Source organism: Cryptotermes secundus, unplaced genomic scaffold (genome assembly GCF_002891405.2).
Source record: "Cryptotermes secundus unplaced genomic scaffold, Csec_1.0 scaffold117, whole genome shotgun sequence".
NCBI lineage: Eukaryota > Metazoa > Arthropoda > Insecta > Blattodea > Kalotermitidae > Cryptotermes > Cryptotermes secundus.
The window spans coordinates 3,365,817-3,383,406 of NW_019737981.1; the positions used below are offsets into that span (position 1 = coordinate 3,365,817).

Sequence of the window (17,590 nt, forward strand, 5' to 3'; positions counted from 1 at the left end):
TACTGTCGTTGCTTGGTATCGGCTTTCAATAGCGGACGTTCTCCTTCCTCTGGGTTCCCGAATTATCCCCGGCCTGAACTACCAGCTTCTAACAGCAACAGTTCACAACTACCGAGCCCTATCTGTCCTCTAACTTATTCACTGTCTCACCAATAAACACAACTCTTCCCCTTGTTTTGCTTATAACATCTCGGCACGGACCGCACAGAAAAGAAATGTCCCCCGTTGCTGTTTACAGGCCGCTGCTTGCTAACGGCCGTTGTATGGTTGTTAATTTCGCGGTAATGCCTAACAACTGGTCTACACGCCACAGTATAGTGCGAATGTTCACTACAATGTTTGCAAGAGCCCGCAACTAGACCGTATCCCCAGCCAGATGAATTCAATTTCTCTCAGATCCATTTTAATATTATTCACCCACCGACACGTAGGTCTCCAAAGTGTCCTCTTCCCTTCAGGTTTTCTGACTAAAATTCGGTATGCATTTCTCAACCATCCATGCGTGCTAAATGCTCCGCCAAGCTAATCTTCCTGCAATTAATAACCCTAGTAATATTTGGCAAAAACTGCAGATTGTAAAGCTCAGTGTGGAGCTCCCTCCAGCCTCCTGTTACCTCCCTCTTCTTATGGCTGTTCTCTTTGTTCCAGAAATGTTAATTACAATGCATAATATGTTTTTGGTGTGAAACTTGGCCTCTGATATTAAGGGAAGAATATAGATTCAAGATGTTTGGGAAGAGGGTGCTGAGGGTTATATTTAAGCTGAAGGCAGATGAAGAAAAAGGGGGTTGGAGAAAACTGCATAATAAATATATTCATAACTTGTACTTTTCGAAAAATATAATTAGAATGATCAAGTCAAGGATGATGAGATGGGCAGGGCATATAGCACTCATGGGGAGAAGAAGAATGCATATGGGGCTTGGTGGGAAAGACAGAAGGAAAGAGACCAACACCTACATGTAGGCGAGATCATAGTATGAAAATTGTTCTTAAAGAAATTAGCTGGGGTGATGTGAGCTGGATTTATCTAGCTTAGGATAGGGATCAGTGCCGGGCTCTTGTGACCACGGTAATGAACTTTCTGGGAGCAAAAAATATTGCGAAATTCTTGAGTATCTGAGCAACTGGCAGCTTCTAAAAAAGAACTGAACTTATTGAGTTAGTCGGTTAGTTACACATAGTACTGTTGTACAGTTTTGTTCGAAACTGCCATACTCAAAATTGAAAATGGTCTGTGTTCACGCCTGCGCCAGTTCAGGAAGCGAGTGGAATATGGCCCAAGGGTTCAGCATTAGCAAGAGCAGCACATTAAAATTTGATGCTTAAACAGTTGGCATATCATTTCAATGAAATATATAGCCTACACTGAAGGACATTTGCCTTAAAGGACATCTTTATTTGCATACAAAAAAAAAAAAAAAGCAATGAAATATTACTTGAGCAATTATTCTTTCCAATCATGTTTTTTTAAGTTATTACGACCTTCGAGTAAAAAAAAAACAAAATAAATGTCTTTTAGACATTTTAGAACGAAAATTGTGTTTCAAAGACGAACTTGTAATAAAAGAATATCATTACAAGGACCATCATGTGCAAGCATAATGTCGTAACTCTAACATCAGATTTTTAATATCGCTTCGCGTTTATTCGTTCTACCAGTCGGCCATATTGATGCCGACTGTTGGAAATTAGCACGGCTTGAATTCTTTGAAGTATGGCGGTACCACGGATGATATTTTCAGTCCCTAGGGACGCGAGGGATCGAGCGAGTGAGCATCAAGAACCGGATAATCTAATTCTCCCCGCTACGCGACCTTTCAGCATCAATAGTGGGGTCATTTTGCTTCTAAAGGGGGAGAGAGAGGTTTATAATGGCACCAGTATGCTCTGATTGTGCTCATGAGGGCCTAGCGTGTGTCTGCCTACTATAATGCTCATCAGCCAGGAACCAGGATCGAAGCAGGCCCGGCGGGAAAGTGTGATCGAGATAGGAGTATACATTTCCCACATTTCCCAAATACGTCCCTGCTTTTCCTTGTTATTATATAGAAATGTAATATTCATCCATTGGTCTAAGCACAAAGCCATGAGGGAGTAAAATAGGCATATAGGTAAAAGTGTGTAACATTTGTAAACCTTTTGTACCTGGAGGTGAGCTGTCATATTCAGTCTCCGGTCGTCTTTACCCACGGAAGAACTCTCCACTGCTCAGTGGAAGGAAGAACATATTGATTCCAGAACAGGTCTAGAAAGAGAAGGATGAGAGAAAATACCCATCCCAGCAAGGAATTGAACTTGGTCACTTTACATACTTAACTATCATAGCTCATTTATTGTATATACAAAGATAGCTATAGACATAATCCACTGTACGGAGAGTGAACTGTACAGAACAGTATTGTTAAGAAATTGATTAAGTATGGTATGAAAATTTGCGGTCATCATCCGTTTTAATTGAGTGTACCACTCTGTCTCACATGCGAAAAGAATGTGCCTTCAACTGAGAAAGCAGAAAACGTATAATTAACTGTAGAATAACCCGAAAAACTAAACTCCTTACCTTTTAGTCCACAAGTGAACTATACCTACCGAGCTTCACAGCTTGTCGGCGAAGTTAATGCCAACTTTTGCGGGTAGAGGGTATCGCGTGGTCAGCGCAAAGGATTCCCACGGCCGTTAATCTCGGTTTTCTAGACCGGAGGCGCTAATTTTCCATTCAAGTAGCACCTCAGTTATCCTCAAGAGGCTGAGTGGATCCCGTTCCAGACCCACTACTTCTCAGAAAATCTGATAGCGCCGGGAATTGACTGTACCTCTGGATCTGTAGCCAGGAACTCTGAGCACTAGACCACAGAGGTGGCCTAGAATAACAGAAGGTTTGGGTAATTGAAGGCGAGAGTGAATAACAAAATACCTATATTATTAAGATTAAAGTAGCTGATAAACTTTCTGCATTGTAACGCCGTGTGTTTCGGAGAGGATCTGACGTTTAGGAGGTATATATCCTCTCTGTCTTCAGAACTGAAGCCTAGCATGCTATCTTCCTCTATTGGTTTCTTGCTTGGCTTTCTCTTAGATCCTAAAGATGAGAACAAAATAACGGTCCGTTCCATATGAAGTACATAGTGTTTCAACACAGAATATCATAGTCTTCATAGTCAGCTTAAGAAAACCTCAAATCCATCTTAAAAATAGCTAATATCTGTTTAACATACTTCCATCTTGATATTAATTTAATGAAAATTCGCCTGCATTTTAGATGTCTTGCTGAAGAAGGTTTTAAAGTAATCTAATCGTTTCATGTCAGTCCGCTAGTAAGAGTAGTGAGAGACTAAGCTTATTTGCCTGACTGATTTCGCTGGAACTGGTATGGTAGCCCAACAGTAATTTCCTTCGATCCGCATTCTTTTTGCTTTAATTCGGTTAATTTCAGGGGCCGTTATACTTAAGATCCTAAAAGAGATAAGGGGTATATTTTTCGGCAGAATTTTTTCATTGGCGCTACAGCCCTCATTTGGGCCTAGGCCTACCTCCATGAAACTCTCCATTTCACTTCGGTTTACTAGATCTTACATATACGGTAGGACTCCTTGGGCGAGTGATCAGCTCGTCGCTAGGCCTCTACTTGTACACAAACACAGAAAAACGTACACAAACATTCATGCCCTGAGTGGGATTCGAACCAACGATCCCGGCTTCCGAGCGAGCGAAGACAGTGCATGCCTTAGACTGCTCGGCTACCGTGACCGGCAAATTAATGAATAAATAAATACAATTTCATATGAAAAAGAACATTTCGCAGAAAACCACGTTATTTTTAGGCTAGTACCTTCCAATTTTGAAATAGGAAAGATAATTTATGAACACCCCGTAAATTTCTGCAGCTCACGTTTCTACCTCTGTGTTACAGAGGGGTTGGGGGTGAAATAGAACCAGTGTGCAACTTTGATATTCAAATACGCGCGTTTGCACCACAAAGAGCACTTATTGTTAACATTTAGCATAGATAACTAACAATGGATCCGCTGCGGTTGTTTCGCTCTGCTCTCTCTACTTCAATGAGCGAAACCGAACACTCAAAGGATGCGCCTGCTTGGCAGATCACGTCATCGTAACGTGTCACAGCGGTATTACCTAACAGTCTGATTAATTCCATTACAACACGACTGTGTTCCAGCGATGGGAGTCCAAATGTCGCAAAAGCAAAATTAGGCACAGTTGCCAGGCGTCTGAGAGCAGGATGTGCAGCAGAGTGTCTGGACTTAAGGGAAAGCAATTCAATTCGACGTAGTTCAGGCATTTTTAGGTGATAGTAACAAATATAGATTTCATTCGTGAAGAAATTAACGGCAGATTGAAGTTGTTTACCATTCAATTTGTAACGATGTCTTCTTTCTACGGATCTAGGAACGTAAAAGTTAAAGGTAAAGTTATCCCTATAAGAGGCCCTGGAGACCCATAGGGTTGTGAGAGGTTGAGGCTTCCACATTTTATAGATAATCAGCTCACAGATGGCGGTAAGGTCTTCAGACTTACGCCCCGTCCGCCCTTTACCCCCCAGGAAGATTCCTTGTACTCATTTCTGTTAGAGGCTGAGTCGACTCCATGGCCATAGTGCGGCTGGAGAGATTAGGTAAACTGAAGAAAATCCACCTCATCGGGACTGGAACCCGCGACCTTCCGGCTTGTAGAATAGTGCCTCAACCAACAGCTCTACCGCGAACCCCGATCTAGAAACATTCATGGTCAAATATTTTGCATACTATAATTTTACATATAGTTTAATGTCAGTTTTAGACTTGGTCTTTCGTCGTTAAGGAAAAACATACGAATGTTCGAAAATATAAGCTGAAAACATTTGAGTTTGAAAGAGAAGAGACGACAGGAAGCTGGAGAAAATTACGTAATGAGGAGCTTAATAATATTTAGGCACCAAATATCAGGGAGGATTAGGTACCGGGAAGACATATGCATGTAAACACTGAGGAATTTTTGACAGAGAGCACTTGAATACCAAAGCAAAGATGAGATAATAATATTCAAATGGTTGCTAAAAATTCATCTGTTTCAAGAATAAGTCCAGTGGCGGACTCGTATAGGCACGGTAATGGACGTTCCTGTTACATGAAAGGCGGTTATCTGTTGACTAGCTGAGCGATTCGTCCTTGTCAAGGTGTACCTGCTTCGTATGGATAGACTGGCACAGCGCGCCATGTGTAGCGAGACATGATCAGTGTTTTATAACTGCTACCCCAGAAACAACACTGTCTACTGAAGGGTCAAAATTGGAATTGTGAAAGTAAACTCCAAATGGAGTACACTTTTTGTTCATATTTCTTTATTATGCAAGTTGCCTTGGTGTTTACTTATTACAGATACAAAATTTCTTCATCATCTTTTGGCGCAGTAGGTCCTCTGGCCTGTTGCTATTTCAGAATTTATCTGAAAATTATGAATCTTACATTATGTGGGACCCCTTGGAGTGAGATCATCCCGAAGCAAGGCCGCTACATACGAGCACATGGGACAGCACAAACAGACATATCTATAAATAAGAGCTAAAGGATCCTGACGATGGAGAATAGATATTAANGACATCTATGCTTTGAGTGAGGTTTGAATCCATGATCCCAGCGTTCAGGTGAACGAGGACATTTCGTGACTTAGACCGCACGACCACCGTGATTGACCAGATAAAAATCTACTTGTACAAAACAAATTGAACTCTAGGTGTCACGTATAGTCGCAGGGAATTATTTTTTCCGTGTATTTCCTGAAATATTTACTATAGGCCCATTGAAAAATACAGTATTAAGTTATAGAATTTAATGAGATTATTGCATACATTTTGTAATGTATTGATTTGTTGTCAAATGAACCGCTGTTGATAAAAGCGATAAATTATGATTTTAACTTCGTGTAAAGTAGATGTTATATTGGACCGATACTTTAAAACAAAGTCCTCTCCGTGCTTGATTTATTACGAAAAACCCCCAGAAGATGTACTGTGAGTGGAAGTACAGCTCTACTCTTCTTAACCTCATCACTAGATGGAGGATAGTGGTCACTTTCACGTGCCTACCACTTTACCCTCGGTACCTATCGGATAGGGTGTTGGGTGGGGTCCAGATCTGGTCTTGACGCTGTGGAGACCAACATGAACCAAAATTAAAACCTTCTGACTACTCCTTCCCCCTTTCCAATGGATGCTGGGGGTACTTTTCTCAGAGGAAAAGCTACTGAAGGGTGAAGTAAAGGTATGCTTTCATTTCTCCATAAGTATGTGTGGCGTGATGCTGAAGTAAAAAATGGACAATTTTATTTTTTAGTGTAGATCAGAGTACAAAATTTCATTGTATTTTTTTTCCTTGGCACTACAGCCCCAGTGGGCCTAGGCCTACCACCATGAACTTCTCCGTTCACTTCGGTTTTTCTAGATCTTACACATTCGGTAGAACTCCTTGGGCCGGTGATCAGCTCGTCGCAAGGCCTCTACCTGTACATAATCACAGAAAAATGCACAGACACACAAACTAAACATCCATGCCCTGAGTGGGATTCGAACCCACGATCCTGGTTTCCAAGCGAGCGAAGACAGTACATGCCTTAGACCGCTCGGCTACCGTGACCGGCATTTCATTGTATACCACTGGATAATCTTGAAGATGAAGTATCCATACAAATGGATTAATACGACCTCCACGTCATATGTTCCTTTTAATGTAAGGACGACTTAAAATTACCTTCACATAAAGATTTCGAAAACTAGACAGTGGCCTCGTAAGTTTTACGGTTTTGAGCTACGTGATACTGGTTTTAAGGTCTCGCGTATACCACTGCTAGACTTAAAGAGTTGTCTTAATAATGTGTCACCACACAGATTCACAAAGATTTGTCAAGTATCGTGTCGTATCAGAATATTTTACATGGCCGCCGTATTATAAATGTCGTTGTTGCTGATGTATTATTTTCGTGATCTCTAACTTTTCGAAATCTGAAAGAGCGGGCTCGATTCACGCTTGGACATAAACGCTTGTCAGCGTTTGTTGTGATAAGTTGTCCTGTGTTGACAGAGACTTTGCGGTGAACCGATCCACCGTCAAAGGAAATCTGCCGAATACATAAACTATTAGCCGTTTCAGAATTTAGTCGAACTGTCAATGAAACATATTAAACTTCCAGTGATTAAGAAGAGAAAAAGATTTCCTTCGGACATGTCTCCATTTTCAAGTAGAAGGCAAGTATACTTAACTATGTGAGGCCTAATGCAGATCAGAAGAGGAGGGTTATATGTACGAAACACACATGAAATCAAGCATAGGTAATTATCATTTTTTATTAAACAAATAAATATCTTAATAAATTGTTGCGCTTTTTAACAATTTGTCGTCATATAACACTTCAAATCCCTGCATAATATTCGTCATCTCATGAGTTACAACTTTGATCTTTATATTGTTCCTGGAAGGGACTTTGAAATTAAAATGGCGAGGTCTCTGACTCTTCTGGCGTGAGGATGGTATCGTGTTTCACAGGAAACAAACCGACAGTTTTGGACATTTCGTTACTCGCTCTCGAAATATCTCCATTTGAAATATTTTGCTCATAGAATATATTGAGTTCTTAATGAAGAAGCCCAGACGGACTTTTTTGTGAATTTGTAAACAGAAGAGTTGGAAATACAGGGTAAATTGGAGTATTAAAAGTGCCGAAGGCATTTTAATCCCCCACCGAAGACAGTTTACCAACTTAATCTTTATTAGTACTTCGCTTCTGGCTATGTGTGCTTGTATGCAATTAATCTCCCTTTCAGTGAAAGAACCCCTTAAATGCTTAGTTTCAAAATAGTAGTATGGAATTCTTTCAAAAAAAGCTCCAGGCTTTGATTTATATACCAGTTGATACTTCATACAGTCTTTACAAGACGTGGCGCATTTGACTGGAAGACAGTTCTAGTAAACTTACAGGGGAACATGAAGCTTTGAGTTATGTGTAAAATGTGTTTATTTTATTTACTTTAATACTGTGAAGAACGTCCTTTTGGATCTATTAAAGACATGTGAATACGAGTACTTGTTTGAAAACCTGTAAACAAGTCTTGAGCGACACAAGCTTTGGAGCCTTTGGAGGAACAGATTAATGAGTATTATCCACAGATGTGGAGCCTGGATAGCGCAGTCAGCGACATACTACGAGCTGGACGACCGAGGGTTCGGAGTTAGATTTCCGGTAGGGTCAAGAGATTTTTCTTTTCCATGTGGTCCAGACCGGCTCTGGGGCCCACCCAGTCTCCTATCCAATGGGTACTTTCCCGCGGGTAAAGCGGCAGGGGCGTGAAGCTTACCACTCACTTCCAGCTAGTGCCGAGGTCAAGAAAATGTGCATCTATACATCCACTCCCCTATACGCCTTCATGGTGTAGTATTTAATTAGTTAAGCACAGGGGCAACTTTAACTTTACATTTACCCTAAGACCGACCGGTCAGTATAGTTCGCTCGAGGACTACAGACCACGGAGTTTTTTTTTCTTTTTTGTATTTACCCTCAGATGTGTCACCGAATCTAATAGTAAAAACCTAGACCTTTTGTAAAGGAAGCAAGCTATGAAATGCGTCCTAAGAGGGGAAAAATGTTGTTTTCTTTTTCTTTTACAATAAATAGGGGCCGGAATAACGCAGTCTGTATAACGAATAGCTACGGGCTGGACAACCGAGGGGTCGGAGTTTGAGTCCCGGTAGGGTCAAGGGTTTTTTCTTCTCCATGTAGTCCAGACTTGCTCTGGGGCCCACCCAGCCTCCAATCAAATCGGTACCGGTGGGGGGGGGGGCTCTTTCCTCGGGGTAAGGCGGGCGAGGCGTGAAGCTGACCACTCATCTCCAACTAGTGCCGAAGTCAAGAATACATGAATCTGTACATCTATTCCCGCATACGACTTCATAGCGTATTGTTTAATTAGTTAAATACAGGGACAACTTTCCCCCATTTTTTTCCTCCCCTTGGCTCTACAACCCCAGTGGGCCTAGACCTACCTTCAAGAACTTCTCCGTTCACTTCGGTTTTTCTAGATTTTACACGTTCGGTAGGACTCATTGGGCGAGTGATCAGCTCGTCGCAAGTCCTCTACCTGTACACAAACACAGAAAAACGCACACACACAAACTAAACATCCATGTCCTGAGTGGGATTCGCACCCATGATCCCGGTTTCCAAGCGAGCGAAGACAGTACTCGTACATGCCAACTTTCCCTTTTACCGTACCCAAATAGGCACTCTCTACTACGTACTTCGTATATGGCGCTCTTTTAAACATTTGAAACAAATGTGTGACCACCAGAGCTGAAAAGAAGGCACGGGTCGTAAGGAGGCATAAAATGTCAGTGGAATAATACTCTAACATAAAATTTTAGGGTATGATCTACGTACACCAACGTTTTTTGCTTCTAGCTTGTCAACAGTCTTCTTTATATTCCAGTCATTTGGGCAATTTTTATCTTGACTCGAAATTGTTTATCTTGACAAGTCGTCGTTAATCTATTCCACTGTGCGATTAATGGGCAACGATGATATTTTCCCGTCACATAGGTGCATTGAAATTTCGTTTTATCACGGAATCGCAGAGAAGTTCATTTAAATGTCGTTGGCTGCAGTGATCACGTTCGGCAAAATTTGTCATGAAATTTATTTAAATGTAAGTGGTTAAAGTGGAATGTTCCGAAGAAAGGGGAAGACACCGAATGCAGTGAAATCGCATTTAGAATTATACGGAATGAAGTATTAACATGAAAGTTTATATGGTGTAGTTACTGAAACTATATGTCCATGATAAACATAAAACTGTTAAGTTTACTCCGAATCACTGGGTCATTTATATTTATTAGTGGGTGAGTACATGGGTAGGAAAATTTGTGAATTTTATACCAGTCAATTATGATATTATGAGCACCATACAAACATAACCCATAATTGTGAAATTAATTCTGTATTGTGTTGCATTCATGTGTTATTTCTCAGTAAGCAGATTATTCTGATGCAGTTAGCTTTTACCGAAAAACAAGCACGTTCTAGTATTATATTACATTGGAATAAAGTTACAATTGCCTTCTGCTAGTAGCAGACGTACTTAAGAGAGAAGTCTGTGTGATTACATACGTACACGCCCACATCTCGCAGATAACACATCTTAAAAATACCCACAGTAAAATTATGGCAAGGCTGGATTTAAAGTTCTCACAATCCTGATTATGATCAGTTCTGTCTTTTGGAATATAACGCGGTGTAGTCTGGTGACAGTCAAGTGACCTTTTAGAGCAATTTATTGCTTCCATCTTAAGGTTCAAAGAGTAAGCCAAGTAAGAAATGAGCAAGAAGCAGGCAGCAAGCAGGGCTTGATGGTGTTTTCTTACTTGGCTTACTCTTCAACCCTGAAGATGGAGGCATTATATTTCTCTGAAATGTCAGTTGTCTTTCATGGAATTCCACAGTGTTATATCCCAAGAGATACTACGACAAAGAGGGCAAACCACTTTCATCATTTGTAAATAAATAAAGACAAATGTATATGACTATTTGTCATTGAATTCTTACACATTAAGCAGAACAGTTCAAAAGATGATTTTTTTCAGTTGTAATGCACAGTTGATTCAAAATTTTGCTGTGCCAACATTATGTGATCTAAGAAAAAGTGATCCTGGGAGGAAAGTCTCTTACATTGATTCACATAAATTAAAGTAATTAAAATTATCTTAATCTACTGAATTAATCCCTAATGTGGAAAATTGTATATATCCAGTAGCTATTTTATGCTGGTTCTCCAATCAAGTATACCAGCCAGGGTAGTTAAGTTGGCATAGCAACTAGCTATGGGCTGGATGGCAAGGGGTCGGAGCTTGAGTCCCAGTAATATCAAGAATTTTCTCTTTTTCACGCCCAGACTGGCTCTCTGGTCCACCCAACTTCCTATCGAATGGATACTGGCAGCTCTTTCCCTGTGGTTAAAGTGACCAGGGTGTGAAGCCGACCACTCGCCTCCAGCTAGTGCTGAGGTGAAGAAAATGTGGATCTATACATCCACTCTCCCATACACCTTCATGGCATAGTGGTTAATTAGTCAAGCACAAGGACAGCTTTACCTTTTACCTTTACTTTACTCATATATGTTTTGTAAGTCCATGTTACTGAATCAGATACATTGATTCTTATAAGTAATCAAGAAACAAATCAAATTGTTGAACTATACAAGCCCAACACGCATGACTGCCCACCGTCTGTTCAGGGCTGTTTCTAATGATATTTTGTATGTTCCCAACAACCAGAACAGTCTGTTAGTTTAATTAACTTTACCTGCTTCAGGCACAGTTACTTTAGTTTTCCCATGTTTCTTATGTTTGTCTTTAGCTTAGAATGGTGAGTGAGAATCTATATCGTAATCAGAACTCTTATCAAGAAATACGCTGCAGAAGTTTGAGTTTGGCGTTTATCTCATTTACAATAAACAATTTTTTTCTAAAATCTGAAACGTAGGTATTTATTAGTAGGTTATTTAAGATGGCTATATGTCATGTGTGGATATTGAATGGGATGTGAGGATGATTATAGATGGTAACTTGGAAAGGATTTTGGAGGAAGAGGTTGTAATTTTATAGCACATGTAGATCATATGTGTGGAAGAACTGAGGAAAACTGTGGGAAGACAGTTATCTGTCAGAGATTTAACCCTAATTCCTCACAGTTACTAGCAGGACATATGTTTTTGAACTTGCATACTTAGCAGCTTTGTGATTCTAATCAGTGCTGTATAATTCTGACAGAGGAGGATGGTTTGTGTATCAAACCTACAAAACAAAATACATGCTGGGTCAGACAGTGAAGACAGATGTTATTGATCACAGGAAGAAAGCAGATTATATATATATCAATGATCCTCAGTTCCAGTTGCTGTATGGTAAGTACGAAACAACTTTCCAATACAGTGACTGTCTTTTTATGCACTATTAATATATGTACGCATGTTGTAATTATATGCTAAGTTTATACGTAATCAGTTGTTACAAACGAATGGTAGAATGCATAAGGACAGTTTATTGTGAAGAGTTTGTCAGAACCTAATTATTCCATTCTTATTGCTAGCCTGTCTTGAAATTATTTTCTCTCTTTCCATTGCAGCAAGTCACTGACCCCTGGTGAACATGCAGGTCATAGTCATCCAAAAATTATAAAACATTAAGACAGAAAAGCATAATGCAAGGAATGAGCTTCTAACGGCTGTGACTATGAAATTTCCTGCCTTCTAGGATGTGATGCTGTGTAGTTTGGCAATAGTTATGTTTTAGAGGGCCCTGCTTTTGCTGAAGATGGAGGTAACAGGTTGCTACAGAATGTACCTACGTTCCAAACCACACTACATCACATCCCAGAAGGCAGTAATTTTCAAATAGTCATAAATTCACATCGCAAATACTTGTTAAGCTTTCTACTTTCAATCTAGCGTCAGGGAGCTTGGAAGCTGTTGTAATCAAGGAGATCATGAATCTGAATATTAGTTAGTTAGTTATTGGAGAGGGTGGGTTTCCCCATGCACTGAGACCAGTATTGGTCCATTGTGCTTCCCTCTATGATATTCTACCAGCCTCTATACCCTACCGATATTGGTGCGTACCATCAGTCCCGACCGAGCCAGCGAGTTCGGCCTCTACTGGCTTGGCGGTATCTATAATGCTTCCCCCATCTATCAGATGTGTTAGAGACTACTGTTGGGCGGGAAATGTCCTTGAATTTAGCTCAGTGACCTCCTTTGGAGGTATGAGGTTCTTTTATGTGCCGTAAAGCTACGATACGGGACCCACGGCTTAAAGTCCCTCCCGGAGGACTTGTTCCCTGAATTTTTCTGCCCTTAAAAATTCGACGACCTCCGCCGGGTTTGAACCCGCGTACTACGAGTCATGAGGTGGGAACGTTACCTCTAGACTACGGAGGCCGCTGTCTGAATATTAGCTAACTACTGCCTGCATCAGTTTTCCAGAGCCCTAGACACCCTAGCTTAGCTGCAGAAAGGAACATTTTCCATGAAGTAGCTTTGTATGGTGCATCAAATACCCACCTAACAGAAAACATGACCCTGAGCTACAGATTCTTCCTCCTTTCTCTCTACTGGCTGCTGCACATTACGATATTGTGTTTCCTTTCATGACATAGAACAGAGTGGCATGGGTACACAGCATCCTAGCAGTTGCCACTCCTCTTCTCACATTCCCCTCAGTGAGAGCACAAGAAAACTGATGTTCACAGTAACAAACAATGGTAGCAGAACCCAAAGGTTCAGCACAGCTAATACCAGACCCTGCTCTTGGATCACCTGACATACTGAGCTGATTGAATCCTCCTCCAATACCATAGTGACACACTGCCAGATTCTTCTTAATGTCATCCTCGCATCCTCTTCTCAGTCTTCCATATGGGCCTTTTTTGAAGAGGTTTCCTCATCAGTTTCTGTATGCATTTCTAGTCTCCTCCATCCTATCTGGACTTTGATGTAATTTTTCATCACATGGCCAAAAAAATAGGACACTGAGAGCATATTCCTCTGCATTGGGAGATTAACTTTAATAATTTTATTGTTGCCTATTTATGAAATATTGAACCACTGTTATAAATGACATGTTTTAAGCATTTTATTTCTGCCTTTTACAACCATTTTATGGGACACTGGATTTATAGAAAATAAATGTACTGCATAACTTATTCATCAGGTAAAAGAGGCCAAATGATTTTGCATGTGAACACATAAACATGTGTTTCTCATGTTACAGAGAAAAAGCGGGCATATGATCAGGAGAGGAGCACAAAGCAAAAACTGTCCTGGTTTCCATCCTTTCTGAAGTTTTGGAGGTCACTGGAGCAATCATACTCATGGCAGTTAATAGCAATGGCACAAACTGGAGACAGAAATGACAGATTGAAGGCTGTTCAGCTGCTTGCTAAACTGAAGAGCATGAAAGGTGAGTTCAAGGCCTAAATCTGTTATCCCTTTTCATGCAGAACATTTCTTTCATTAATAGTATAGTGTCATGCATAGTATGACCCCACACTGGACACTTTATGTAGAGACTGGTTTCATCTCTTTACAAGGATGAATCAAGGATTAGTGCATGAAAGGTCTTGCAGCATAGACATATGCAACTGGAAATATTTTTATGTTGATACATCAACCATTAGTTCTTGAAGGATAGTTACATCATTGCTGTCATTAATCTGTTGGGATTTAAACCATGTAGCCCGTTACAGTTCAATTTCATATCTTCAATGGTCTTTATCTATTTATTCATAGCTACATGCATCCTTGCTTCATCACCTTCAGCATATACAATGGTTAATGACATTTTCAAACTTGAAAAAGAGGTGTTAATCTGCTACTTAGATTTGTTGCGTCCAAAAGAAGCAGGAGTCCAGTGTTACGAATTTTGACTTCAGCTAGCCATTAGACAGGCTTCGAGGCAGTATGGATATACCACTGTGACTTGTTCCCCAGGTGCATAGTACAGGGTGATTCATATAGAACCGGCCCGACGAAATGAGCTGTAATATAAAATATACCATACAGATATTGAAGTAATTTACACATATCTTATCTTTGATTGTGTGCCGTGATGAGAGCAGGTGGTGTGTCCGCCGTTTTCAGGTAGGCACTAGAAACACTCGCTGTTCAACAGTGAACCCCATGACTGTCGCCTGCGCACTGCAGACACGTTTTGGAATTGTCCTTGACCTAGCAGCATAAGGACTGCCACTTGCCGGATCATGCGCGCACCATTCGACTCAGCATGGCCCACGGATTATTTAGTCATAATTGTGAGCGGTTATATGCATCACCTGTGGAATTATTAGCAAATTCATCGGGCCGGTTCTATATGATTCACTCTGTAGTTAAGAGAGATTGCCCCATGAGGAGATGAGACTAGGTGTTTGTGGATGGTATTACCTGTCCCATACAACCTCTGGCTATAAAACTCATATTCCACTATTTTTTGCACCTGTTAAACTATGCTTGTCACAGAGATCAGTTTTAATATAATAACTTAACGTCCATGTATTTATTGTTCGTCAATATTGCAACACTTGTTTATTCACTACTAAATTTTAATTTTAGTTTAACATTATGCAGTAAATGATATGATGATACAAACTCCATCTCAAGTGCAAACAATATATTTTGTGTCTTTGATCTTGCTCCCCTACACTACATGTTTCAGCCTCAGACGGCCATCATCAGGTGTATAACACTCACGTCGCTGTCACACTGCACCCAGCTCAAAATTTAACATTTAAAAACACTTTCCTTGTTATTATCAATTTCTGCTTCGTTGATAACTGTCTGGTTTGTAGATTATTTTATTTTACACACGTTAATTTTGACTTTGTTGTAATAGCACTATAATAAAATCTTTAGTTCTAATTTTAAAAACCTTTAAANGCAGAAAGGAACATTTTCCATGAAGTAGCTTTGTATGGTGCATCAAATACCCACCTAACAGAAAACATGACCCTGAGCTACAGATTCTTCCTCCTTTCTCTCTACTGGCTGCTGCACATTACGATATTGTGTTTCCTTTCATGACATAGAACAGAGTGGCATGGGTACACAGCATCCTAGCAGTTGCCACTCCTCTTCTCACATTCCCCTCAGTGAGAGCACAAGAAAACTGATGTTCACAGTAACAAACAATGGTAGCAGAACCCAAAGGTTCAGCACAGCTAATACCAGACCCTGCTCTTGGATCACCTGACATACTGAGCTGATTGAATCCTCCTCCAATACCATAGTGACACACTGCCAGATTCTTCTTAATGTCATCCTCGCATCCTCTTCTCAGTCTTCCATATGGGCCTTTTTTGAAGAGGTTTCCTCATCAGTTTCTGTATGCATTTCTAGTCTCCTCCATCCTATCTGGACTTTGATGTAATTTTTCATCACATGGCCAAAAAAATAGGACACTGAGAGCATATTCCTCTGCATTGGGAGATTAACTTCAATAATTTTATTGTTGCCTATTTATGAAATATTGAACCACTGTTATAAATGACATGTTTTAAGCATTTTATTTCTGCCTTTTACAACCATTTTATGGGACACTGGATTTATAGAAAATAAATGTACTGCCTAACTTATGCATCAGGTAAAAGAGGCCAAATGATTTTGCATGTGAACACATAAACATGTGTTTCTCATGTTACAGAGAAAAAGCGGGCATATGATCAGGAGAGGAGCACAAAGCAAAAACTGTCCTGGTTTCCATCCTTTCTGAAGTTTTGGAGGTCACTGGAGCAGTCATACTCATGGCAGTTAATAGCAATGGCACAAACTGGAGACAGAAATGACAGATTGAAGGCTGTTCAGCTGCTTGCTAAACTGAAGAGCATGAAAGGTGAGTTCAAGGCCTAAATCTGTTATCCCTTTTCATGCAGAACATTTCTTTCATTAATAGTATAGTGTCATGCATAGTATGACCCCACACTGGACACTTTATGTAGAGACTGGTTTCATCTCTTTACAAGGATGAATCAAGGATTAGTGCATGAAAGGTCTTGCAGCATAGACATATGCAACTGGAAATATTTTTATGTTGATACATCAACCATTAGTTCTTGAAGGATAGTTACATCATTGCTGTCATTAATCTGTTGGGATTTAAACCATGTAGCCCGTTACAGTTCAATTTCATATCTTCAATGGTCTTTATCTATTTATTCATAGCTACATGCATCCTTGCTTCATCACCTTCAGCATATACAATGGTTAATGACATTTTCAAACTTGAAAAAGAGGTGTTAATCTGCTACTTAGATTTGTTGCGTCCAAAAGAAGCAGGAGTCCAGTGTTACGAATTTTGACTTCAGCTAGCCATTAGACAGGCTTCGAGGCAGTATGGATATACCACTGTGACTTGTTCCCCAGGTGCATAGTACAGGGTGATTCATATAGAACCGGCCCGACGAAATGAGCTGTAATATAAAATATACCATACAGATATTGAAGTAATTTACACATATCTTATCTTTGATTGTGTGCCGTGATGAGAGCAGGTGGTGTGTCCGCCGTTTTCAGGTAGGCACTAGAAACACTCGCTGTTCAACAGTGAACCCCATGACTGTCGCCTGCGCACTGCAGACACGTTTTGGAATTGTCCTTGACCTAGCAGCATAAGGACTGCCACTTGCCGGATCATGCGCGCACCATTCGACTCAGCATGGCCCACGGATTATTTAGTCATAATTGTGAGCGGTTATATGCATCACCTGTGGAATTATTAGCAAATTCATCGGGCCGGTTCTATATGATTCACTCTGTAGTTAAGAGAGATTGCCCCATGAGGAGATGAGACTAGGTGTTTGTGGATGGTATTACCTGTCCCATACAACCTCTGGCTATAAAACTCATATTCCACTATTTTTTGCACCTGTTAAACTATGCTTGTCACAGAGATCAGTTTTAATATAATAACTTAACGTCCATGTATTTATTGTTCGTCAATATTGCAACACTTGTTTATTCACTACTAAATTTTAATTTTAGTTTAACATTATGCAGTAAATG

The 17,590-nt window shown here is 40.3% G+C and overlaps 1 protein-coding gene across 11 annotated transcripts in view; it reads left to right on the forward strand.

The window, feature by feature from the left end:
* Positions 1 to 17,590, forward strand: part of LOC111870535 (protein SERAC1) — a 474,375-nt gene that overhangs the window by 437,275 nt on the left and 19,510 nt on the right. For 4 of the 11 annotated variants that reach the window (XM_033753882.1, XM_033753888.1, XM_033753884.1 and 1 more), the window contains 2 exons: positions 11,811 to 11,944; positions 13,809 to 13,997. In XM_033753882.1, coding sequence (XP_033609773.1) covers positions 11,851 to 11,944; positions 13,809 to 13,997 — 283 coding nt within the window. In that variant the 5' untranslated portion in view covers positions 11,811 to 11,850. Of the gene's footprint in view, positions 1 to 9,624; positions 9,885 to 10,973; positions 11,046 to 11,810; positions 11,945 to 13,808; positions 13,998 to 16,332; positions 16,422 to 17,590 lie in introns of those variants that run through there. The other 7 variants (XM_033753880.1, XM_033753881.1, XM_033753887.1 and 4 more) reach the window with 6 other exon arrangements.